The sequence below is a fragment of the Danio rerio genome, chromosome 2 (genome assembly GCF_049306965.1).
Source record: "Danio rerio strain Tuebingen ecotype United States chromosome 2, GRCz12tu, whole genome shotgun sequence".
In the NCBI taxonomy this organism is placed as follows: Eukaryota; Metazoa; Chordata; class Actinopteri; order Cypriniformes; family Danionidae; genus Danio; species Danio rerio.
In genome coordinates, this window is record NC_133177.1 from 26,297,540 (window position 1) to 26,323,012 (window position 25,473).

At 36.2% G+C, this 25,473-nt stretch overlaps 1 protein-coding gene across 14 annotated transcripts; it reads right to left on the reverse strand.

Annotated features, from left to right (window-relative positions):
* Positions 1–1,919: 1,919 nt before the first annotated feature.
* mllt1b (MLLT1 super elongation complex subunit b) lies at positions 1,920–25,422 on the reverse strand. Of its 14 annotated transcripts, none has more exons than XM_009298519.5 (12): positions 25,319–25,418; positions 22,699–22,879; positions 19,090–19,172; positions 18,293–18,436; positions 18,054–18,179; positions 11,335–11,922; positions 8,305–8,386; positions 8,116–8,224; positions 6,132–6,231; positions 5,996–6,061; positions 5,822–5,893; positions 1,920–3,351 (listed from the first exon to the last, which is right to left on the reverse strand). In XM_009298519.5, the coding sequence occupies exons 1-12, from the start codon at positions 25,328–25,330 to the stop codon at positions 3,223–3,225; spliced, it is 1,692 nt and encodes a 563-aa protein (XP_009296794.1). In that variant the 5' UTR covers positions 25,331–25,418; the 3' UTR covers positions 1,920–3,222.
* Positions 25,423–25,473: the final 51 nt, after the last annotated feature.

A 25,473-nucleotide genomic window follows, 5' to 3' on the forward strand; every position in this document is an offset into this window, starting at 1 on the left:
AAAACTTTTGACCGGTATTGTGTGTTTATTTGAATATTATTAATCATACTTTTTGTATTATTATTGTTAAACTACAATACAAATCAGATTCATTTATTCATTCATTTTCTTGTCGGCTTAGTCCCTTTATTAATCCGGGGTCGCCACAGCGGAATGAACCGCCCACCTATCCAGCAAGTTTTTTACGCAGCAGATGCCCTTCCAGCCGCAACCCATCTCTGGGAAACATCCACACACACATTCACGCACACACTCATACACTGCAGACAATTTAGCCAGCCCAATTCACCTGTACCGCATGTCTTTGGACTGTGGGGGAAACCGGAGCACCCGGAGGAAACCCACGCGAAGGCAGGGAGAACATGCAAACTCCACACAGAAACGTCAACTGAGCCGAGGTTCGAACTAGCAACCCAGCGACCTTCTTGCTTTGAGGCGCCACTGCCTCGCCCAAATCAGATTATTTAAACCTAATTTTAACAGTGTATTTTCTTTTATTCTAACATTCCATAAAGATTTTGATCACATTTTTAATTATTTTATTTAAATGTTATAAATTCTGCATTGTTTTAAAAATATTTTTAAACATATTTATGTATTAGTTATTCTTTTCATTAGATTATATAACATTCATATTTTAAGGTTTATTGATTTTAATCTTTAATTCATATTTTTTTTATTTTATTCCATAAATTTATTTCTACATTAATTTGAAAACACTACGAACACTGGTACAAAATAATAATGTAATGATTCTATTTTCACTAATATATACAGTGCTCAGCATATATAAGTACACCCCTCATAAATCTCTTTTAAATTCATTTTTTTAATAGGAAGCTATACAATATTATATTTGTGAATATACATTAGATTAGTTTGTACTGAGGCCAAATCTGGAGCTTATCTAACAAAATAACTTACGATAACAGTCCAAAAACTAAAGTACACCCAAACTTATAGAAAAATATTAAATACAAATTTAAAAAAAGAGGAAAAATCAAGTGAAGCAAAAAAAAAAAAAAAAAAGGTTGTAATATTTTTTTCTATATTTTGCTTAAATAGTATATTTCAATTTCTAAATATGTTTGGTGACTTAAATATTATTTTAATAAATCGGTTTAATAAATCAGTTTTGTTTAAATGCACCAAAATACATTGCCTATATACACTGAGAAATGGAGAACATTAATTTTCAAAATGGGGCGTAGTCAATATGCTGAGCTATGTACAACTTTCTTTTTGTTTTGTCAGAAATGCAAGCACAGCCAAGATACCTATTTAAAGTGTTTTTACCTTGTGCATCATATTGTATCTATTATGTGAATTTATTATGTCCATCTTCTCTATTTTTAAAAGCCAGAGAATAGTATAAGTGTATAAACTGTATAAAGGTTATGAGCATCACATGCACATTCCTCCAAATTAGTATTTCTACACTGTAAAACCCAACAGTCAACTTTATCATATGAAATAAGTGTAGTTAACTCAAAATTCCCTTAAAGTTAATTCTACTCATTTGAAGAGTTTTGAACTGTGTTGAAAGTAATGAGTTAATTTAATACCTCATTACTTTAGCTTAAATGGAGTAAGTTCACAGTACTCGTATGGATTATTTTTTTTTAACTCAAAAGGTTTAAGTTGCAATTGGTTTCCTCAAACGGTTTGAGTTGGCTTAACTTATTGGGTTTTACAGTACTCAGTTGGTTTGAGTTCTCTTCATTTATCGGGTTTTACTGTGCTCAAATTGCTTCATGTACTCAAATGGATTAAGTTCACAGAACTCATTAGGATAAGTTTTTGAACTTAAACAATTTGTTGCGATCGGTTTTCTCAAATGGTTTGAGTTACCTTCACTTTTTGGGTTTTACAGTGTACATGTTAATCGTGCACAAACAAAAAGACCACTGCAATTTCCCCATGGTGTAACACAAATGTTTCACTGAAAACATTGTTTACTTTATAACCATACATTATTGAGAATCAAAAAGGGTAACTGGCAATCGACAATGAAGAATAACATGTCAAGCAGGTATGCTTTTTAAAAAGCAGTATCATCAGACAATACGTATCTGACACAAATACATATTCACTCGTATAATACTTCAGGTGAACAGAAGACTCTCTTTTTTCCCAATTGCACCATTGGAATACATACAACAAAGAAAACTCACCCTCTTCATTCTGTGCATATTCTCTCAAGTGATCGAGTAATCAATAATATGCATTAAAAACATTGACAAAAATCTGTACATTTTTGCAAGTCTATGTAAAAAAAAAAGAACATAATCATAAATATAGTTATCAGATAGTTACAAAGCACTGAAGTGACCAGAAAAAAGTGCACAGTTACTTAAATAAACTAGAACCTTAAATGGTTAACAAATTGACTTCATGTTGATGACCATCAAGAAACAGACAATAATGCGCAAGATCACACATGCAGAACGGTTCTCTCATAACGTGTTCTCTCAGGACAGCTATTAAACCGTCTTCAAAAGAGTGTCGATTTCAGGCATTTCAATGTTAACGGCCCAAGGACCAACAAGAGACTCACAAACGATTATAATTTAAAAACATGATATTTTAAAAAGGCACTACAAAGGCAGATAGTTTCCCCCCATTAGCTGATCTGAGGGAGCATCTATCACCAAAGCTTGGAAATATGTACTTTATCCAACACGTGGGGGGGGGCTACGAAGCTATGCGGACACAGACAGTATGCAGATAAAGTTTGATCGAGTTGGGCTCTTTCCACGTTTAACATACATGGAGCAGAAAAGTGACAGGGTAGAGAGCGAACACAGTCTTTCAGTCATCGCTCCTGCGTTAAAGCCAGAGCGAGGGATCCACCAGTGTTACAGCTTTGGTGCAAAACCAGCTTTGAAATGTACTTACTTTTAATACAAGGTGTCTCATCATCCATTCCTATGCGAGATCTTGTCCATTTTGGACAGTATTGTGCCAACAGTTTTGTTTCTTAGTGCAATGCGCAGTGCTGTTATTAGATAAACCCTGAAAACCGCCCCGTTAAGCCTCTGGTTCTTTTGTTTGCTTATTTGTATTACAGTATAGAGTTTTTGTTGTTGTTTGTTTGCTCGTTTTGTCGTTTGTTTGTTTCCTGTGCATTTATATGTTGCTTTCGGTAACTTTCCTTCTTGCCCCCTGATCATTTAAGGGCCTTTCCTTTCACACAAATCACGGCCGAGCAGCTTCCTTGTGTCATGTGGACGTGGCTTCCAGGTAACTCTGGAGTTTACGTACGGTTGACTCATCCAAGGAGAACAGGTCAAAGTCAAAGGTTGTGTTGGTGATGTTGAAATGGCCGGTCTTCTCTATGAGGTTCACAATCTGAAATGCACAAATGCATATGCAGTTCATATACAGTTGATGTCAAATGATTCGACCTCCTGTAAGTTTTTTTCTTTTTAATATCTCCCAAATGATGTTTAACAGAGTAAGGAGTTTTCATGGTGTTTCCTATTTTTTTCTTTTGGAGAAAGTCTTATTTTTTTTAATTCAGTTAGAATAAAAGCAGTTTTTATTTTATTTTTAAAACCATTTTAAGGTCAATATTATTAGCCCTCTTAAGCAATATGTTTTTTGATTGCTTACAGAACAAAAAAATCATTATACAATGATTTGCCTAATTACCCTAACTTGCCTAGTTAAGCCTTTAAAGAGCACCTATTTTACCCCTTTTTCAAGATTTAAGAGAAGTCTTTTGTGTCCCTAGAATGTGTCTGTAAAGTTTCAGTTCAAAACACCCATCAGATTATTTACATACGTGTCAGGGATCTGTTTGTATTGCTCTGGTGTGGTAGCATTTATGTAGATAAACAGCACAGTGACCAACAAGAATGAAGTAGATCTCCCTTACCACAGTAAAAACTTTCCCAAGTGTTATTTGATATATTTGTTGTAGAGTTAATTCAAGCTTTTCTGCAACGAGTCACACACAATCTTGTTATAAAGGTTACATGCGCGTGCACACATACAAACACACATTCGGACTGTGCTCGCATGGCAAATGTGACAGGATACAAAGTAATATCCACTGCTGTATGAATATTCATTCATTCGTTGTCTTTTCGGCTTAGTCCTTTTATTAATCTGGGGTCGCCACAGCACAATGTACAGCCAACTTATCCAGCATATATTTTTACGCAGTGGACGCCCTTCCAGCTGCAACCCATCACTGGAAAACATTCATACACACCCCTTTACACACAGACTCATACATTATGGACAATTTTAAGCTTACCCAATTCACCTGTACCACATGTCTTTGGACTTGTGGGGGAAACCGGAGCACCCGAAGGAAACCCACGTGAACACGGGGAGAACATGCAAACTCCACACAAAAACGGCAATTGACCCAGCCAAAGCTCGAACCAGTGACCTTCTTGCTTTGAGGCGACAGCTCTACCTACTGTGCTACTGCGTCGCCCGCTGTATGAATATACGTTATGTTACTGTACAAAATACACCTGATTTAAGTCCACAAACCAGGATTGAATCATCTTTTTTATAACTGTACTGACATGTGGCTGTGGTGATGAATTACAGCTATTTTACTACATTATTTACAAAAATTGAACTCTTTTTTTGAGGTGCAAATGATCACAGAGCTGAACAGATCCTTCAATTCCAGTTGCTTTGCACACGTCCTCTTTTGTGGATAAGATTATCTGTGTTACGATGAAGACATGCAACCTACACACAGTTCTGCCCAAACAGCTTACAAAAGATGATTTTCATCATAGGTGCCCTTTAAATAAGCTAAACACTAGTATCTTGAAAATTATCTTGTAAAATATTGTGTCCTGTCATTATGCCAAAGATAAAAGAAATCGCTTATTAGAGATTATTTATTAAAACTATTATGTTTAGAAATGTTTTTAGAAATTTTCTTTCCATTAAACAGGTTAATAATTCTTAATTTAACTATATGTCAATCAAAAATCCCTTTTACTTCAGTTGACAGCAGATATAAGGGCTTAAGAAACGTGGAACATGTAAGTGGTTCTACAAGAAGGTGCACTCTTAACACCTTAAAAAAAAAAGATCAACTTCTGTGGGTGTATTACAGAAAGTTTCTTATCTTAGGTCTTAAAGGAACACTCAGATATTTTGGGATATAATCTAATTTTAGAAAAAAACAGAATTTTACAGTTTTTAAATCTATTCAACAAAGCCCCAGGTCTAGTGGGGGGCTTTTAGCTTAGCTTAGCATAAGTAATTGAACCGAATTAGATCATTTGCATCTTTTTCAGTTTGATAATATTCCTATTTAAAGTTTGACTCTCCTGTAGTTACTAAGTTGTGTGCTAAGATTACAGAAAATGACCATTTGCTACTTACTAAGCTGATACAGCTAGGAACTATGCCAACATAATCAAGGAACTTGACTGCTGTACCATGGCTGCAGCAGGCGCAATGATATTACACAGCGCATTAATATATTCCCCAGCTAGGTAACTAGATAACAGATAATAATGAGAGTTAAGTTCCTAGATATTAAAGAAAGTTTGAACTGTAAGAAGAAAAACATATTACGACACTATAATTAGTGAAAATATGAGATTAAAACCTACTCTGAGGTATCAGCTGTACTATAAAATCAGCACAGACCGCTATTTTAAAAATAGTGCATACCACAGTTTAAATGCAATCTTAAAGTAGAAATTCCTGCTAATTAAGCTTTTTAAAAAATTCTTAAAGCTAAATGTTTGATATTTTTTATGCCAGGAACAAAAATATTCCCCTAATTCATAAATCTCAAAAAATATTCATAAAAATAGATAAAAAATATAGTTGCCTGCTGTAAAATGTTCCTCTCTCTCAGAGCCATCAGTCTGCGATGGAGGTCCATAAGCTCCTCTGTATAAGCCTGCAACCAGATCACTCGTTTAAACCTTACATTGTAGCTTTATGTGCAATAAAATGTTGAATCAGTGATGATGAGTATGATTGAGTTATTTACCGTTCCTACCTTGTCGTATCCCCTCTTGATTATCTTCTCGCGATTGCAAGAGTCTGGGCTCTTTTTTCCTAACATCTGACAAAGGATACAACGATTTCAGACTTAACTTAGTCTGAAGTTTCATCGCAATGCAATATGAACTTACCTTAAGGTTTGCTGAGCTGAGTTTGAGTGAAGGTGAGGGGGCTTCCTGGCTGGGAGGACGAGACTCCTCGTTACCATCACTCTCACTGTCCATGCTCAAACTGAAAACAGGAAATTCAGAATGAACTTAAAGGATTAAAAATTCTTTCTATGTGACTGAGATAATAATGTACAAGGACCTACAAGGGAAGAAGAAAGAGAGGACTGTATTAGGCCCAATATCAATTCCACCCCCTAGCCCTTCCCCTAATTCCCCCAATTCTCTTTAGGGCTAACAGAGCCCTAAAGAGCTCTTTAGTGTGAACAGAGATTTTCCAGGACCACACTCGAAACTGAGGGATATGAAAATCTCCTAGAATACACCATCTACAGTGTTGTTTTCTTGTGTTTACATACACTACCTGACAAAAGTCTTGTCGACCAACCAGGTTTTAGGAAAAACAAATAATAACTTGACTTCTGGTGGATCATTTGGTATCAGAAGTGGCTTATATGAAAGTCAAAGGCCTCTAGATTACGCTTATTTAACCAAAATATGATCATGCCTTGACTTTAAATTTTTTAATTAGGACAGTAAGGTCTGACTTTGACTTAGGCCGTACTCACACTAGGTACAGTTGCCTCGAACCGGGCCAAAGCACGCTTGTCCCCCCTCCCGTCTCCCCCGACGGCCCGCACTCACACCACAAATGGGCCTCGGCACGCTTACGTCATCGCTGCTGCGCTGTTCAGTGAGAAGCGCTTTCACTCAGCAGCACAGTGGAGATTTCTCTAGTTATATCGTTTCAGTCGTTTGTTATGCAGTGACATGCAGTCAAATATTTCGCCAAACAGTCCTTAGGGATGCGGTGACATGCAGTCAGATATTTCGCCGAACAGATCCGCCACTTTTGGCGCTCATAAACAATCATAAAGCTCTCGTGCTGCAGGAATGAGGAGATCTGCTGAAGGCGCGCAGCTGTCGTGCTGTGAGGAGTTCTCGTCTTTAATAAACTACGGCAGTTTGCGTTCACTGAACAGTAAGAATGATTAATAAATCCATATGAAACAGCTCCTTAAAAGTCACGTCTCGCTTTCAGTTTCGGGCTTTGGCGCGTTTTGCACTCACACACAAGCGTACAGTGCCAAAGCCCAAGTGAACCGCGCTCACCTCTTCCAACCGGGCCAGGGCCGGCCAAGTGAACCGTGCTTGAGCCCGATTCAGTGCACTCACACTTCTCAAACGATCCGGGAAACGTGCCTGGGCACGGTACGGATGGCATAGTGTGAGTAGGCCCTTAGTCTTGTCACTTAACAGAAATAATGTACAGTATAGAATATAAATCATGGTGAAGTGAAAAAAGAATTCATATTGTGTATGACTCCCTTGAGCGTGGAGGACTGCATCTATACATCTCTGCAATGATTCAAATCACTTCAAGTCAAGTCATCTGGAATTCTTGCAGATCTCCAGAGTTCATCAAGATTCTTTAGATTCATCTTTAATGCATCCTAATCTATCTTACCCCAGACACGCTCAATAATGTTTATGTCTGGTGACTGAGTTGGCCAATCCTGTAGCACCTTGACCTTTGCTTTCAGTGAATATAGGCAATGTATTAAAACAAAACAGATTTATTAAAGAGATATATTTATTAAAATAATATTTTAGTCACCAAATATATTTAGAAATTGAAAGATAATACAATTCAATTCAAGCAAAATATTGCAAAAAAAAATTATATTTAATATTTTTCTATAAGATATAAGTTTGGGTTTACTAGTTTTTAGACCGTTATCGTAAGTTATTTTGTTAGATAAGCTCCAGATTTGGCTTCAGTACAGACTAATCTAATATTGTATAGCTTTCTATGAATTTAAAAGATATATTTGTGAGGGGTGTAGTTATATATGCTGAGCACTGTACTTATCACCCACTTGCATTATAGATTTTAGTTATCAAGTGGTCTAAACTTTAAATCAAATTCAAAAAGAATGGCACAAACCGTGAGTCGTGGTTGAATGGAGTCGTCTTCATGGGCGTCTCAACCTCAGAGCTACTGTCGTCATCAGAGCCCTCAGAGTGCATATCCTCGACCATTGAACGCAGTGTCCCTGGACACAACCATTGCATTCAATCAAGCGTAATGAGCCGGCACACAACTGATAATACAACTCATGATTATACTCAATACCTTGGCCTTGTTTCTGCGACGGCTCAAAGTCAGAATCAGAGCTGGAGCTTGAGCTGGAACTTGATGGACTGGATGGAGCCGACTGCTAAATAAACAACATCACTGAGCTTTACTACAATTCAGATGATCAGACACACTACTGTGTATTTGGTTGATCAGAGCATACTTAAGTACAACCCTGTTTACACCACGGGGATGCATTTTAGTCAATCTAATCACAAGTGTAAATACAGGTGTAAACGAAGCTGTTTAGCTTGTCCTTTTTCAAGGATTTCCAAAACACATAAGATCAGACATTCTACATCTATTGACTATATTCTTAAACATTTTGGGATGTGTTGTTGAAGTGCACTAGTAGGGCTAGATTAATCGAAATAAAATAAAAATCACATTTTAGCCAAAGATGCAATTCTCATGCACATCTTGTCAGGGAAACTTTACAATCAGTAGTAAATATCCTCCAGAGTAAAAATCACACAACTGCAGAGTAACCTTCCAGAAGGAATTAATTCAGACCCTCGACTGAAGTTATGAAGCCAGTTTGTAGTAACCCATGTTATTAAATGTGCTATTTTTGAGTACTTTCGGATGTAGCAGCAGCAGAGCCATGGGTCATTGAGAAGTGATGCAATCATCTGTCAAAACATACAATGATTATTTTTTAGACTGAATAAATCATGTGTAAATATTTGCACAGCTTGTCGGAGAACTACAGCTCTGGGTAGTAAAGGCTGCTTGATCTGAAAGCAGGTTCTGGACATTTACTCCTGATTATAGGACTGGCTTTTTCGGACAAAATGTACATGAAAATCACATTCAAATGATTCATGCAGTCCTATGAACTAGTTATAAGGATATGAACTTTAATGTCGATAATGCTACATTTGGTAAATGTAAAAAAAAAACTAAGGTTCTCCAACCAGTCCTGACATTTATGTACAAAGCAGATCTGTTCTGTTAAAACAGAAAGAAGACTGCTGCTGTTCATACACTTTTAAAAATAATTCAGTGGCTTCATAAAATTAAAATAACTATCCGACCAAAATAAAAAAAAGCTAAATAATCCCCTAAAATGTAACAATTAAATTTGTCTAATGTTAATGGTTTTAATACAGTAATTTCTCATTTAACGTAACCTTTCATTTATTAGTTTTATTTTAAAGCTACAAAAAACGACCTTGAATTAAATGTTTCAATTAAATTAATGTAAATTGTGAGTGATTACATTTTTTAAAAATTAACATACTCTTGCTCAGCGGATAGAGCACAATTCTGAAGTCCTCAGTGAGCAAATGAAAGTAAAGGCAGGTGCAGCTTGACTATAGGTATGCCGAAGCATGCTAATAGGACTTTTAATTTGCCAGTAACCTGGGTTAACCGCTTCCGGTAAACTGTATGCCAATGCAAAATCTGCACGTTTAAAGTCTGTTTTTTTTTTTAAATCACCTATTTCTACTGGCTGAGCGATATCCGATATAAAGTGGGTCTCAGATTGTACAAGAAGCACTACATTAAATTACATTTTCCCCCGCCATGTTTTTATAATATGAGCAATTATTTTCCCCAGTATAATCAATGGAGCTTCTGAGCTAGCCTGCCGATTCTGACGGGCGTGTGCGAGTAAACGGCTTTTTTTCTCGTTTTACGCTTGAGCAACTAAATAAATGCCAAAGTCTGTTTAACTGAATGTATTTTAATAACATTACAACATAGATGCTGTAAAAAGAACCGGATAAAATGGAAAAAAAAAACTCACAATATCAGGTAACCGGAAGTTTATCAGTATAGGAACAACACTAGCTTGGCATATACCCAATTGTATTCAGCATTAAACAAGGTTATAAATGGAATTTTTATGTTTTCATTATAAAATCTTATATAATGGATTAGTTAATATGCTTAAAGTAAAGTTTTCTACTTATTTTTAAAATAAATAAGGAAATTATTCATGGAAACTTTGTAATACAGTTAAATATATTTACCTTCGGGCCACAGCAAGTTTGTTTTTTGGCCATTCATAAAAAAAAAAGTTTAGGCACCCCTGGTCTATAGTTTAAAGTGATGTAGCTTTTTTCACAAATATAAATTACTATTTGATTAAAATAAGATGTTTTACAAAAATATGAGCATCTTGCATTCCAAACAGCAGCAGTCATTGGTTTTTGTTGTTGAAAAACTGCTTTGCGACTATTTTATTTGACGTATTTATGCTCTATTTATTATTTTTTTTTATGCAAAGCAACAATAATCTTAGATATTCTGAAATTTTCCTTAAATAATTGAAATGCAGTCAGTTATGTTAATACATGTGTAAGCTAAGTGGAAAGAAAATAAAATACAATCTATGTTTGTACTTACATTATTTAGTAAATAAACTATGCATATTTAAATGATTTCACTGTAAATATTTTACAATAATTACAAATGTTAAAAAAATTACAAATATTTTTAAATATTTTGCACTTTTTTTTGACAGTGTAACGTCTAAATTGCACAAGAATATTTTTGCAACCTATAAACACACCATTCCAGAGACCCTTCATCCAAGGAAAGGTTGTCGAAAGTGGATAGAAGAGATGTTTTAAATGCCAAGTCTGAATAGAAACGTGTCTCTCCTGTCTGCTTGTATTCGTATTGAACAAAATGCATCTTAATACCATATGTAAATAGGGCCTAGGTGTGGAAGACATACTCCTGTTTACACCTAGTTAATTATCCACACAAACAAACCACAGCCTTTGTTTTCTTTGAGGGAAGGTTTTTTCTAACCTCTCAATCTAACCTAACATAGATATATAAGCCAGAGCAACATATGAACAAGACAAGAAACAATAAAAAAAAGCTACACAAAGCGGCACAAAACTGGTCAAATGTGTTGTTGACAACCTCTACCTCCTGAAGAGTTTTTGACCTGTAAACCTGTATTTTTGTCTGCTTGTGATCAGATCAACAAAACACATCTTGATACCAGATGTAAACCTAGTAACAGATCACAAACTGCATTTTACTGAGGGAACAACATAAACATACCTCTGATTTGGAAGAGGCTTCATCCTCGGAGTTGGATTCATCAGAGTCGGGTTGCCTTTTGACTTCCGCCACCTCAGTTTTTATCTTGGTCCAGTGGCCTTTATCTTTCGTGGTTTTCTTCTCGGGATAATTGGAGGGTGTTGTTGAGGTAATGCGGGGAGAGCTGCTGCTGTAGCCTCCACCCTTCATGCCCTCAGAGCCTATCCTCTTCTGTTTCTTGGTACTAAGCTTGGGCGACTCGTTGGCAGACGAGGGCCGTTTGCCCGGGGTTCGAGTGTCTACTCCAACAGTCACCCCTCCACCACCTTTTGGAGACATGCCATCCATCTTGGACTCTCTGACCGTGAGTTTGGGCTCTTTGAAGGCAGCTTTGGGCACCGTTTTCACATCGTCTTTTCCTCTGCCGTCTGTGGATTTCTTGGAAAAAGAGGATGATGACAGGTCTCTTGATGATTTGCCCTCTCGGTCGCTCTCTCTGGATGTGGCTTTGCTCTCGGAGTCTTTTCGTGTGCGCTCTTGGTGTTCTTTGGTTGCCTTATGGGCTTTAAGGCTTTTGCTGCTCCCACTTCCTCCATCTTTACTTGACTCCTACAAAAAAGCAAAAATAAAATCCCCTTTCTGGGTTTTTGTGTTTTTCTAAGATGTGATATAATGCACACACAAGCAGGAGTGACATTTTCTTGGATATTTGTGCATGATCAAAGTAGCAAACGTGATAATGATTTTATACAACATTTCAGCATTGTAGACACAACATTGTCTTCTTATTTTGAGAAAAAGCAGAATATTTGTTCATCTACATTCAACATTACAATCAACATTAGACAATCATTAGTTTTTGTTCTTGAATCAATCTACTTTAATACAATTCTCTGAAGTTGAGGATTTAATGATTGATTAAGACAATCATTACTGAATTTCTAAACAAATCAGCCATTGTGAACAAATTGTTTATATGAATTATTTGATGAATCCCTCATTTTTAGGGGCTTGCTGCCACACACTCCTGGTTTAATGTCATATTATTTATCCATGACAAGCCTGAATAAGCATGGTACCAACATAAAACAAAAATTATGCATACAAATACCCCAAAATATTGAGATTTTTTTGCTTTGTAAATATCGCATTACTCTCTACAACTTTATGATGTGTCTTGTTAAAAAGAAAATTCAACCATCGAGCAAGCATTTTCCGAGTTTGATATTACTATTTATCTGTGGGCAAAGCCTAATTTTAATTTGTTCATATTATCATGCTTGTGTCTCTACACAAGGTTTGGATTAAACTGACTGACTAACATGGATTATTTTTAATGTATTGGCTCATAGAGAAGCATCCTATTATTTGATAGAATAGACTATCAATTGAGATACAGACATCTCAGGTTTTATTACAAATACCTTCATATATGTTATAAAGAGGGACAAAAGATTGAGTAATTTAAAGCAAAAGATTTCTTTTTTTCTTTTTTCTTTTTTGGATAAACATTCTAGCTTCAGTTCATGTAATAACCACTGCTGTCACTAATAGCAAAGGTTTCAGAATTTTACTTATAGCTCAACTTATAGCTAATATCAACCTGGGGTTTGGGTTGGGCGATATCGACCAATTTGGCATTGTACGATGTCTAATGTGAAACATCACGATGGACGATGGCATCGTCATTATAGGCGGAGGTGAACTCATTTTTTATGAATAATTAATTAATGTATAACTAATTAATTATTTGTAGCCCACTGTTTCAACTTCCTGACCCATATGGTCTTTGTTTTACCCATAAACAAATCAGAAATAAATAAATTACACACAAATTACCACCTGTCAATCACTTTTTACGCATGAATAGGAAGTGATCTGTGTCGTTATAATGGCGTCGACAAACTTGGTTGGTAAAAAAGGTGCCCAACCTACAGTATCTGAGGTTTTCACTAAAATGACCAAGTACTGAAAGTGAAAGATTGAAGCAGTGTACTGATGCTGTGACACATTACCTGATAGATTCAAAAGACAGAAGAGTTTTAGAAAGAGACGAGATGAATTAAATATCACGTTTAACAACTATAGTGAGAGACGCGATCCAGCGGTACATTCTTGAAAACTGTCCGACCTGCACTGCTCTCTGGAGCTCAGACAAGCGCATGAAAGTGTGTGTGTGTGTGTGTGTGTGTGTGTGTGTGTGGTCAAGTTATGTGCGTTTTCAGTGGACGGAGGGCTTTTCAGAAATGCTAGGTAAAACACAGTGTGGATGTGAATCATTTTCCTTGTAAAATGCCGTTTGAATACTAAGATGTATTAGTGTAAATACAAATAGTATGAGTGTGTATTTTTCGCAAGCGAGAAATTAGCTCGCTTAGCGGCTTAGCATTGTGTTGTTTATCCGCCATCGGCGATGGACGATGGCATCGTCTATCAGCCCAACCCTACCTGGGGTGCATTTCCCAAACAACGACATAATTCACGGCTGAATTATCATAGTACTATGCATACTCATATATAAACGGCTAATGATTGTAATTAACAGTAGGCTATTTATTAAGAAATGAAAAAATCCTACTTATTAATGATTATTATTATTATTAAGTAGGATTTAGTTTATTTTTTTATTTTATTTATTGTAAAAGTCTACTACAAAGGGGGAGCAATTGTCAATATGTAGATCGTTAAATCTGCAACAAAACAAAAAAACACTTGGAAAGCAAATACAAACTTTTTAAAAAATCATTCCAAGTTTAAATGTTGGAAAGTTTGAAAGGTATAGGACATAGGTGGGATTAGGCTTGGGCGGTATTTCGGTATTATGGTATACCGCGGGATCTAAAAATAGCAACGGTGTCAGTTTCAATACCGTTATACCGTCATAAAATATTAAATATCCTTTATTTAATGCCTACAAAAACGTATGTGTGATTGTCATCACGGGACAGTGTGGAGGAGAGAGAGAGAGGAAGAGGGAGGGGGAGAGGGAGAGGTGACGTGACGTGTCGCGCTTCAAAGTGTCCTGCAGTTTGGGAGTTTCGACTGAACAGAAGGGAGACGTGGCTAATATGAACGAGAGGTCTGCATTAGAGCTAAAGATCTTTGCCCGAACCCGGCGAGACCCGAAAAATCTAAATCCCTGCATTAAAATCCATCACTGCAAAGGTGAAACAAATGATGATGAAGTAGTAAAAAAAGCGAATTATTACGGCGGTCAAGCCAGTCACTAGCTCAGAAAGAGCGCATTCCAGCCGCAAGTATTTCGCGGTCGCTCATACACTGCGAATTACGGTAGAGCCCTAAACCGCAAGCTGACAGGTAAAAAGACGGGGCCTCTCGCTACAGTAAAACTGCTGTCATGGAAAATTAAATGGATGTTCCTGACTGGTAGAAGATGAACAAACAATCCAACCCAAAACTTGCAAAATCAGCCAGATCAGAACTCTGCATCTCGACCTGTAGCTGCAGTAAAGGGTGTTCAGCTGCTGGACCCTGTGAGCGCAGGACTGCGCTAAAGCCTGTGGATTTAATAATGTTCCTCCACAAACACACGTAGCCTAATCTTGGTGAGTAAAGGGTTTTTCAATTATAAATAAATATTAATTAAACCATATAATCATAATGTAGACAGAGTATACAGGCTAATGGTGGCATTATTCTATTAATATTCAGCTTCACCGCCGCCGTAATGCCAGATTGTGAAGAGAAGTTGAGAAACAAACCTTGCAGAGCCTTTATCTTAATTTCGTTATTGCCAAAATACCCGTCATCATTTAGAGTTTATTTTAATTTGATTTGTTAAGAAAGATTTTTTTTCATTTGTGTGTAGGCTAATTTAAAGGCTAAGTGCATGTACCTAGACCTATAGAGTGCTGAGATGTTACGATGTTACAGAGGACTTACTTTATTTCTTTGTTCCAACTTTCAAGTGGCATATAGCCTAGTCTACGTTTGTTACGAATAAATGATGTTAAAACATATAAATGACTCATTCTTGAAAAAAATGCATTAGAGCTGTGTGCATGAGCACATTTGAATAATGTCGGGCTGTAAATGGGTTCGGGCTTTATAAAGCTGTCAATCAAACTGTACCTGTCGGACTCGGGACCTATCGGGTATAATTTTTATGGCCCGATTACAGCTCTGCATTCCCGCTGCAGTACCGCGGGAGCCGGCCAGATTTCTTATGGTGTGGGAGTAAATTTCTGAATAAATCGCGGGAGAGATGTGTGTGTGTGTGTGTGTGAGAGAGAGAGGTGCTGTGCGTCGAGTGCTCTCTCTCTCTCTCTCTCTCTCTCTCTCTCTCTCTCTCTCTCTCTCTCACTGAGCCTAAGGTCGCATAGAATGTATTCAGTTTCTGAATGGTTTAGGCTCAAGCCAACAGTTTGCTTTACGTCATAATTTTTTTATTACGCCGGTAATACCGGAAACCGGGGTAAAATAAGGAGGCGGTTTGACGGTATCAAAATTTGGATACCGCCCAAGCCTAGGTGGGATAACAGGAAATAGAACACAACCAGGAACTATGCCTCTTACTACAGCTCTAGAGGTGTAGTTGCAAGTGTACAAGTTTGCAATTGTACAAGTTTGTGAATGTTCACTGGAACGATGGATTTGGGAATTGCCAAATCAACTAACTATGAACTTGCGACCTTAGTTGGCTAATGATGGTTATCGGGAACACACTCTTAGATGATTGAAACCATCACATATAGAACATTGAATGCCTTAAATATCTAAAATAGACAAGTTAAGTTGTTTAACCAATTGATTTAATAATAATACTTTTGACCTACAAATTACATTTTTTGCTAACCTTTAAGGAAAGAAGTTTCTTTTTTCAAACTGTCATTTGAAGCAAAAATGACTTTTATGGGATAAACTATTTAAAATATTACAAATGTTGCAATAACTCAATGGACTTGCTGCAGTTCATTTAATGTCCACCGGTGTCGCTAATAGCAAAGGTTTATGTGTTATAAATAGAGCACCTTAAAGGGCCATGAAACCCCCTCGTTTCAGCAGGGTGTTTTCACACCTCTACTTTGGAAAAAGTCTGAAAAGTGGACGTGTCCAGCTCTGTTTAGGGGGGAGTGTCGGAGGAACTAAAGTGGGATGGTGTGGGAGTGTCTATTTGGGCACGCTGAGTTTCAGAGTCAAAACACACACACACACACACACAGGGGAGAAAGTGGCTGTGTTTACATGGACATCTGTAGTCGAATTATTTGCCAAATTATTAAATGGTGGACTTTAACTGCAGTTTGGCTCTTTCATTCAGGGAATTCAGTCATGCCCCTCGCGACAAACAAGATATTTGATTCGAGGAACTGCTCTAAGCGTGTATTTTTCATGCAATGTTTGATATCGCACGGCGAATGAGAAAAAAAAACCCTCCGCATTTCCCCGAAACTTAGATGCACACGGCAGGTAGCGTCAGAAAGCTGCGTGTGTTATCCCGGTCACAAAATGCGGTAAAAATCCTACACGAGGTTAAAGTTTGGTTGTAGTGCTAACATGTTTACACTCGGTGCAATAGTTTGTTCGATACGAACAAACTGAATAAACAAAGAGCACTGGTCGCTCACTTACCAAATCTGTAGAGACAGGACAATCACCAGCAACTAGAGCCGCGTCTTTATTAAGAGAAGACTAACGTTACAAGCGAATCCGGATGTCAGCGTTAGCAAATGAGAACAGCTCTCAGGTAAACAATGTTCCTCCTTAGACACGTAAGTTATTGTTGTCGAGCGTCGCGTACACTGTTAATCCACAGTCTGAGCTCTCACAGAGAGAAAATGAAAACAAAACTTAACTGCAGCAGACTATTAAAGCAACACTTCACGCTTGTTTTTCCAACACAACGTGGCGTCTCTGTCGTCTAAACACTATGAGAGTAATGAATATTAATGAAGTTGCACAATAGAGCGCGCTGATTGGTTTGAACCAAGCCTTACTCATGCATTAATGCAACACACTGTAAGACGTAATAAGACACACTCTGGCACAGACGCCCAGTCTGCATGCTGGAATACACGCTATTATCTCATGGTCGTGACACAGCTTAAAAAATTTGTTTCAAACTGGAAGTACGAATTTGCTTGAAATAACGCAAAAACAACCAATTTACACTTTTTAGTGAAATATAGTTGTCCTAACAGTGTTTTTAGCTGTGTGGGACACATATACGACTGTCAACAGCTCAAAAAATGTGTTGTGGTGTTTCGTGACCCTTTAACATGAATATCAACCTGAAGAATTTACATAATCAAATTTAAAACACGGAATGCTTTAAACTTTTTAAATTCATTTTAAAGGTCTTGTGAAGTGTTTTGAAATGTGCACTTTTTAAAAAAATGTTTGACGTAATCTCAACTGAAACATGATGACAGGCCGGTAAGAGTTTTCTTTGACCCCAGCTCTGCCAGTGAGATAGCTTGAGATCAAGAACATCAAGTGAAAAGCATATTAAAAAAAGCATCTGGAAGGGGGCGGGACATGTCAGATACTACAGAGCATTTCAATTGGTCAAAAGATTTGATGAGAAAATGAAGTCTGATGTGATGTCAAAAAAAGTGTAGATCCATTCTGGTGGAAGTAAAAACTGCAAGCTTTGGATGTTTAAATCTTATAATGCTATTTTGTGGAGCACACGCGTTTATATATGACAATTAGCCTAACATACTGATACTAAAATCTAATAATATTTCTTTTAACCAACAGATGCCATTATTACTAACCTTTACCACATGACTTGACTTGATCTTCTTAGGGTCTGAGAAGGCAGAGAGTGGAATAGTCGGCAGCATTGGATAATCCGGACTGGGTCGAGGCATCATCTCCGCTCCCTCAGGAACAACGATAGCCTGAGATGAGAAAAACACCTCAACATAAAGAGAGAATGAGAGTGAGAGTCCAATGAAAAGAGCTGATTATAGAGGTACAAAACACAAAAGCAAACACAAATAGTCCAGCTCACCCCACCGGCCTTGACTAGCTTGCGTCGAAACTCGTGAGTGGGGTTGTTAAACGTGAGTTTCTCGCAGCGTAGGTGGTTGACGGGTGGGTTCCCCTCCAGGTTCAGGAAAAGGTCATAATTAAAGCACACCTTTTTAGGCTCCTCCTGCCAATGAAGAAACAAGCATCTTCAGGCTTACACACAGAAATATATTTAAACTGTGCTGATAAAACGGTGAATATCAGTATCAAACCTGCACCTCAATCTAACAGCATGTGAAAATTTTACTGTAAAATTAGATGGAGGAAATAAAAGAAAACTGAAAACCCCACAGAATATTTTACTACTGATTCTGGAAAAGTAAAAAAATTAAATGACAAGTAAATATACTAAATTATAATGATATCAAAAAGATGAAGGTGCACAATACAAACTCACACGTTTTACAAAATTAATTTACACAAGATTACACATTCTTACCGTTTACAATCCATTTACCTTGATGTTCTCTTTATTTCAGCAGCTTCATGTCAATTTTCCGTTACGTGCTTCTAAAACCTTCTAGCTCACAGTGCAAATACTGAATTCACCTAGTTATTTGACCTTTACCTTTTCCGAATTGCAAAACTCTTCATCTGTTTTTTTTTCCAATACTGGCAACAAAGCGCTTATGAACAGCACAGCTGGATATTTTCCTCACACACATCTAAAAAGGCTTTTGCGCAACTCTTTTAATGCGGTTTGCCTGAAATACCAGTTCTTCGTGTCACAGATGAAGCAATGCAGATACTGCTGTAGATACGAAGAGATGTCCTCACCTTGTTTTTGAAATAGACTTCTATAGGCATGAGGAAACCAGCATAACCCGACTCTTCCACTTTATATGGGGGTTCTTTACAAACTGCAGAACAAGAGAAATACTGTCAGAGATGTATGGTTACATTTTTTTACAATGTACACTGATATGGAGAAATAAATTTAAATCGATCTACATATCCACACTACATCTCCCACTACTGACACAATGGAATTGCAGAAATAACCATTTTTTCCGAACAGGTTTCCGCAACACTGCTTCTATCTGATAGCCCTGCCCCAAAAATCACGCCATTGGCTTAGGCAGAGGTTGACATATCAGACCACTCAAGCAAACAGGAAGATATTTTGAAAGCACCAGAGACACAGTGTTTGCATTATTTTACATTATCTACATTATAAGTCTACTTAAAAATTGCTTATATTTTACATGGGATAAGAAAGATTAGCATAAACAAAGATTGATCTAGATCATTGTTTTAATATTTTTTGACAAATAAATCACTGATATGATAAAACTATTTGCATTGTGAAACACACCTCAAACAAACATAATTATATTTAACTATTGCAATAAAGGGCATATTGTTTATTAATTTAAAAAAAGGAAATTAAAAAAGCAATATCACCAGGGTCCATTCTTCGTACCTCGCTTAAATGATCTAAGATGATCTAGGATGATCTTCAAACAAGTTTGTGAAGGACTGATCTATCAATCCTCGAAATCATGATCAGCAATGAATAATTATGAATAATGAATGATTATTCCTTTAAAAAAAAAGTTGAATATTGTGCATGTCTGTTATTCTACACAAATTGTACTAAAGCTGGTACCTTAAAATAGTACGCGTTTGTATCTAAAAAGTCCATAATAATAAACGTTTTCTTAGACCCCTTTGGGGAGAGAACCCTCCGTGACACTTTTGTACTTTTATTTCAGAGTGCATATTGCATACATTTAATTTCTATATATTTTATATATATATTTTACTTATTTATATCTATTTAAATTCTTAACTATTTAGTATATTCTCAAGTGTAAATAACTACTACTGTTAGAAGATAACAGACTTTGGTACATACTTTCAGTATTACCTTTGCTTGAAAAGACAGATCCAATCCTGTTTATATAAAAATGAGCCTGCCCCGAGCAGGTTTGAGCTACCAGATCTGTTGCTATGACAACAACTCTTGGAAGAGTTTTGAAGAACGAAACGATCATGAATCGTGTCAAATCTATAACCAATTGAGCTAACTGAGTAATCCATGTACGAAGAACGGACCCCAGCTAATTTGTATTTCTATATCACATCTTATGCAAGTTTAACAGAAGTTAAAACTAAAAAGCAAGCATAACAAGTAGTAGAGGTTTGCAATTCTGACAAATTTATAGGAATTCTTCAATAATAATTCAAATAATGTTTTTCTGAGTGAGGTTTTGTTCATTTTCGTCGACTTATTTAAGTCAAATGAATCGTCATTTACAAATAAACATGAGTCTTAAGCTGTTCCCTATCCACTATATACTGCACTAAATTAAGTGTCAGACATTGGTGTCCCACAACTTTTTTCAACAATTCACTCTGATTTTCAGCTAATGTACGCTCGATAAACACCATCACTAAAAAAAAAGAAAAAATATTTTGGAGAGCAACACTGGAAATAGCAACTTTAAGTTTAATAACTTTTAAAACATTTAAATGTAAGATTACACAAGGTGCAACCTTAATTGGAAACACTGCAAAAATGGGTAAATATTACATGTTTGCACGTCTATTTTTTAAATATTTAAGTAATTTACTTTTTTTTAATACTGACACATTTTTTTAAACAAATACAATTAGTAGTGTTTTCAGTCTTTAATTTTAAATGTAATTTAAAAGAAAATAAGTATGCAAGTGTTTCTGTTTTCAATTAATACAACATACAGTTGAAGTTAGAATTATTAGCCCCCCTTTGATTTTTTTTTTTTTTTTAAACATTTCCCAAATGATGTTTAACAGAGCGAGGAAATTTTCACAGTATGACTGATAATATTCTTTCTCCTGAAGAAAGTCTTATTTGTTTTATTTTGGCTAGTATAAAAGCAATTTTCAATTTTTTAAAAACCATTTTAAGGTCAAAATTATCAGCCCCTTTAAGCTATATATTTTTTGATAGTCTACAGAACAAACTGTCGAAATACAATAACTTGCCTAATTATCCTAACCTGCCTAATTAACCTAGTTAAGCCTTTAAATGTCACTTTAAGCTGTATAGAAGTGTCTTGAAAACATCTAGTCAAATATTATTTACTGTCATCATGACAAAGCTAAAACAAATCAGTTATTAGAAATGAGTTATTAAAACTATTATGTTTAAAAATGTGTTAAAATATTCTCTCCGTCAAACAGAAATTGGGGGAAAAATAAACAGGAGAGCTAATAATTCTGACTTCAACTATATGTGACAAATTAACAGTGACATAAATTTCATTACACCAAGGCGACATGTAAATATTTTATGACAAAATTGTCAGGACAGACTAATGTTTGGATCAGGATATCAGGATCTGAGTTAATTCACTCATTTTCGTTCCCTCTTTCTATTATATACACTATATAGGGATTAGTGAATGAGTGAATGACAGTGTAGTGCTGGACATTTCTGAGGAATTTTTTTAAGGGAAAAAGTTAAGGATTTTCCCCATACTACATAATAATCTTCTGAAGTACTGTTAAAAGTAATGTATTACAATCTTAATCCTATCTTAATAAAAAAAAAAAGCTATAATAACATACAGGACTTTCAATAAGAAGTACTTTATTAAGTAAATTGTAATATGTTACTTTTTAAAAAGTAACTTTACTCAACACTGGTGCTCAGTAGTTTGAAAATCCAAAGTTAAGTTTTAATGCAGCTTAATAGGCTGCTAAATGGCCTTACCTACTGAAACTGTTCGTATTTTTTGAATGCAAATATTTGTGGTTAAAAATTCATAGGAAAATGATCAATTACAGCATTTCGCTAGATCCTAATTCCCCATTGGGACTTATTTAAAAGCTCTTTGAAACTGCTTTGGAGGTTCAAACCACTAAGCACCAAAAAAATCCATTATAAGGAAAATCACAGCATATTTCCCTCAAAAAAACACTAATTTCTTTTAAACTAAAAGAACAGTTCACCCAAAAAAAATCAAAATTCTGCCATCATTTAATCTGTATACATGTCTTTGTTCTGCTGAACACAAAGGAATGTATTTGGAAGAATGTCAATAACCACACAAATCTCGCCACCCATCTATTCCCATAGGATTTATTTTCCAAATATGGCAGTAAATGGGATCTGTTTGGTTACTGACATTCTTTTAAATATCACCCTTTGTGTTCAGCAGAACAAAGACATTTATTTGTGTTTGGAACAACCTGAGGGTGAGTAAATGGTGATGGAATTTACATTTTTGCGTAAACTATCCCTTTAACATCTAGGATGACAAGAGCGTAAGTTAATTATTAGGATATTTTCTTTGGGGAAGTGCACTAATACTTTAATCCTGATTAAAAGGCACCTTGAACTTTCTTACAGTGAGTCTAAAATTACAATGTTATCAAGTTGACTCAAACATAACCTGCCTCTCTTAGGTTTTGGGAAGCTGTCATGAAGGCGGAAGACAACTCTCTCCACAAAGTGCTGGATGTCACATGCCTCCGGGCCCCGAACAAACACCATCCAGTCATGTGTGAAGCCCTCGGTAGTGACTTTCTTCCTTAACTGGGCTCTGTGTCCCAGCTCCAATTTCACCTGAACAGTGCACTGAAATAAGACAAAACTACAGTCAACCATCACTTTTTCTGAACAGGAGTACTTCAACTGTCTGTCTGTCTGTCTGTCTGTCTGTCTGTCTGTCTGTCTGTCTGTCTGTCTATCTATCTATCTATCTATCTATCTATCTATCTATCTATCTATCTATCTACCTATATCTATATATATATATATATATATATATATATATATATATATATATATATATATATATACCCTGACAAAAGTATTGTCATCAATCCCAGTTGTCAGAGTAACAAATAATAACTGGATTTCTAGTTGTTCATTTGCAAAAGTAGCTGAAGGTAGATTTTTCAGATGATTCATCTGTTGAACTCCATTCAAATCCTTACAAATACTGCAGAAGACCCATTGGAACTGGCATGGACCCAAGATTCTCACAGATTCTGTCAAGTTTGGTGAAGGAAAAATCATGGTTTGGGGTTACATTCAGTATTTGGGCGTGCAAGAGATCTGCAGAGTTGATGGAAACATCAACAGCCTAATGAACCAAGACATTTCTGCAACCAATTGCATTACAAACCACAGGAGAGGGCAAATTCTTCAGCAGGATAGCACTGCTACTTCTACTTCAGCCTCCACATCAAAGTTTGAAAGCAAAGAAGGTCAAGATGCTCCAGGATTGGCCAGCCCAGTCACCAGACATGAACATTATTGAGCATGTGTGGGGAAAGATGAAGGAGGCATTGAAGATGAATCCAAAGAATCTTGATGAACTCTGGGAGTCCTGCAAGAGCGCTTTCTTTGTCATTCCAGATGACTTTATTAATAAGTTACTGGAGTCATACACAAATTTAATTATTTTTCCAGTGCAGCATGACTTTATATTCTATACTGGACATTATTTCTGTTAAGTGTCAAGACTTCTGTCTAAGCAAAGTCAGACCTTACTGTCCTAATTAAAAAATTAAAAATCAAGACATGATCATATTTTATTTTGGTACAATAAGCATAATCTAGAGGGCTTTGCCTTTCATATAAGCCACTTCATACCATATGATCAACTAAAAGTCAAGTATTATTTGTTTTTCCTAAAACTTGTATAGACTTCTGTCAGATAGTGTATACAAACACACGAACAAACTGTAATAATGTAACTAAAAGAAAGCAACAGAACTGTCAGATCTACATTTTGTTTGTCTGCCAGAAATCAACCTGCTTTAGTTCTTTGACAGCTGGAGATGGAAACTTACAGTTCTGTGACATTTATCATGAGCATGATGGTTTACCATTTACAGTTTTTCTTGGTACAGTAACAAAATTACTGATAGGCTTGAATGCGTTAGTTTAGTGGTTAATAAATTCCTTGTCAGTGTTGACTGAGCTGGCATTTTATCAAGGGACCACATGAACAAAAGCAGGCAAAAACAACGAGACAAAAATGTTCAATTTGAGTTTATTCAAAGATATTTTTGTCTGTTTTGTTCATGTGGCTCCCCTGACAAATGACAAAAGAAAATCTAGTCATGGAAAAGCCAAGTCAGATTACATGATAGATAGATAGACAGACAGATAGATAGACGGCAGTTAACATTAATTGGTATAACGTGGTACATATACTTCATTTATAATAATAATAACTTTTTAATAATACCTAACTACAATAATGACATCATCATATAAAACACTATTACAGTTTAATATATAAACCGGTTTAAACCGAACCCAACTTCATGAAAACACTGTTAGATAAATACAGCCAATGTCAAACAGACTTTTTAAAGTCATGATTAAGTTTTTTCCTTGTAAAGCCAGTGTATAACCGTAACATAAAGCTGCCAAGACATTAATACATTTGATTTTTAAGTTATAGTCCAATGCCAAATCAGAGGCTTTATCTAGATCACAGAACAGATTTAACATCCTGTCACATTTTTAGAAACTAAGCTTTGTTGTATAATTACAGAAGCTAACATTACACATCCATCAAACCTTGAAATGGAAGAATGTTCTCATAGCGACCGTCTCAAAACACCGTGAGCACCCTACATAGGCAGCATGTTCGGTTACTGGAGCGTTCGAACGTTCGCGCGCTTGTGACACCCAAAAATGCTGTCTATGAAGGCAGCTCTCTAGGTTAAGAGACAGACTCCGGACTAGCCGGACAGCTAGTGAGTGCTGGAACTCAAGAGTCCATCTGTCCTACATGCAAATAAACCGGTTTTAAAGGACACTCTGGTTTATTTAAGCACATCTTCATCACGATCAAGATGAACATAAAGACACAAATAATTTCCGCCGGTTTCCTGCTTTTAATTCTCGCAAGAGAGACTAGCTGGCTAAGTTAGCATTCAGACCATCTTCTCAGAAACGTTGGCCCTCGCGTCTTTCAATATCAACGCTTAAATATTAAAATCATGCATATTTTTCTAGAATGTCTGTCTGGCAGTGTCGGTGAAGTCTTATTACCATGTTCTCCATTGTTGCCTGTGTTCCGCTTTAGTTTATTTACAAAAGCGCTGAAGTAGATTGAATGTGCATCCTCGCTGTTACACATCTGATGGAGTGTGAAGGAAGAAACTGAACAATTTGAACAAATGGCCGCGACACTGACAGTTTTTAAA